Source organism: Colletotrichum tamarilloi (genome assembly GCF_030869305.1).
Source record: "Colletotrichum tamarilloi strain Tom-12 chromosome Unknown Scaffold_404.1, whole genome shotgun sequence".
NCBI lineage: Eukaryota > Fungi > Ascomycota > Sordariomycetes > Glomerellales > Glomerellaceae > Colletotrichum > Colletotrichum tamarilloi.
The window spans coordinates 1-838 of NW_026849786.1; the positions used below are offsets into that span (position 1 = coordinate 1).

The 838-nt window shown below is 50.4% G+C and overlaps 1 protein-coding gene across 1 annotated transcript; it reads right to left on the bottom strand.

The window, feature by feature from the left end:
* Positions 1-297: 297 nt before the first annotated feature.
* Positions 298-483, bottom strand: CTAM01_17200 (uncharacterized protein; the record flags this gene model as incomplete). Its single annotated transcript, XM_060533188.1, has 1 exon — positions 298-483. A coding segment is annotated over one exon (186 nt), but the record flags the coding sequence as incomplete, so codon positions are not given.
* Positions 484-838: the final 355 nt, after the last annotated feature.

The following is an 838-nucleotide window of genomic DNA, read 5'->3' on the forward strand; positions in this document are numbered from 1 at the left end:
CAAGTCGGAAACCCGATCGCAGGTTGTTCACAGCGCGGCTTTCATTGGGTTCCCTCACTCATCCAACTACTCAAAGACGATGCTACGTCAGGCTACGACGCAGACTGGTAGGAATGTTCGCCGTCTACGTCGTCGAACCCACAATCGATTTCATGATGGTTGCTTCGCTAGCGGTCTCGTCTTCGCGTCCAACAACGCGGCGTGCACTGTGTACACCATCGCGAACTGTGGCGTGGTAGACATTATGCTTCGCAGTGACCATAATCTCGTTGAAACCCACATTCCATGCATCATGTGCTAATGGTTTGCGAGGAGGCCGAGGGTAATCATTATAACGTACGCGGCGTGAAAGTGAATGAAGTTTTGATTGGTGCGCTGTTGAAATTCTTTGAGATTGGTAGGAAGGTTCAGACAGGCCGGGTCAATGAAATCAAACAGAGGACTACTTGCTGAATTCCCAAGTGTGCGATCGATGCAAGGCCAGTTGGTGTTTTCAACGCAGAGAGGGCGACCTGAAGGGCTTCAACAGACATGATTTCAGACTGGCAGACTTGGAGAAAAAGACAAAAGTTGGAGAACCCGAGTTTCCAATTCTATGAGGAGATCCTACAATCTTAACTGTTGTCCAGCTGCGGCCTGAAGCGTCTCGATCCTTTTCAGCCCTACAGCAACTATCGTCTCTGTCACTTGAGCTTGCATTGGCTAGCTGTGGGAAGCTGCAATGGTCAATAGTGTGTGTTCGTGCAAGTGGTCTCACAAACTCGCCTAGCTCGACAACACGGACGGCGAGTGTGATGACCCGAGGAGCCTACGAAGACTGTCGTTTCATGACGCAGAA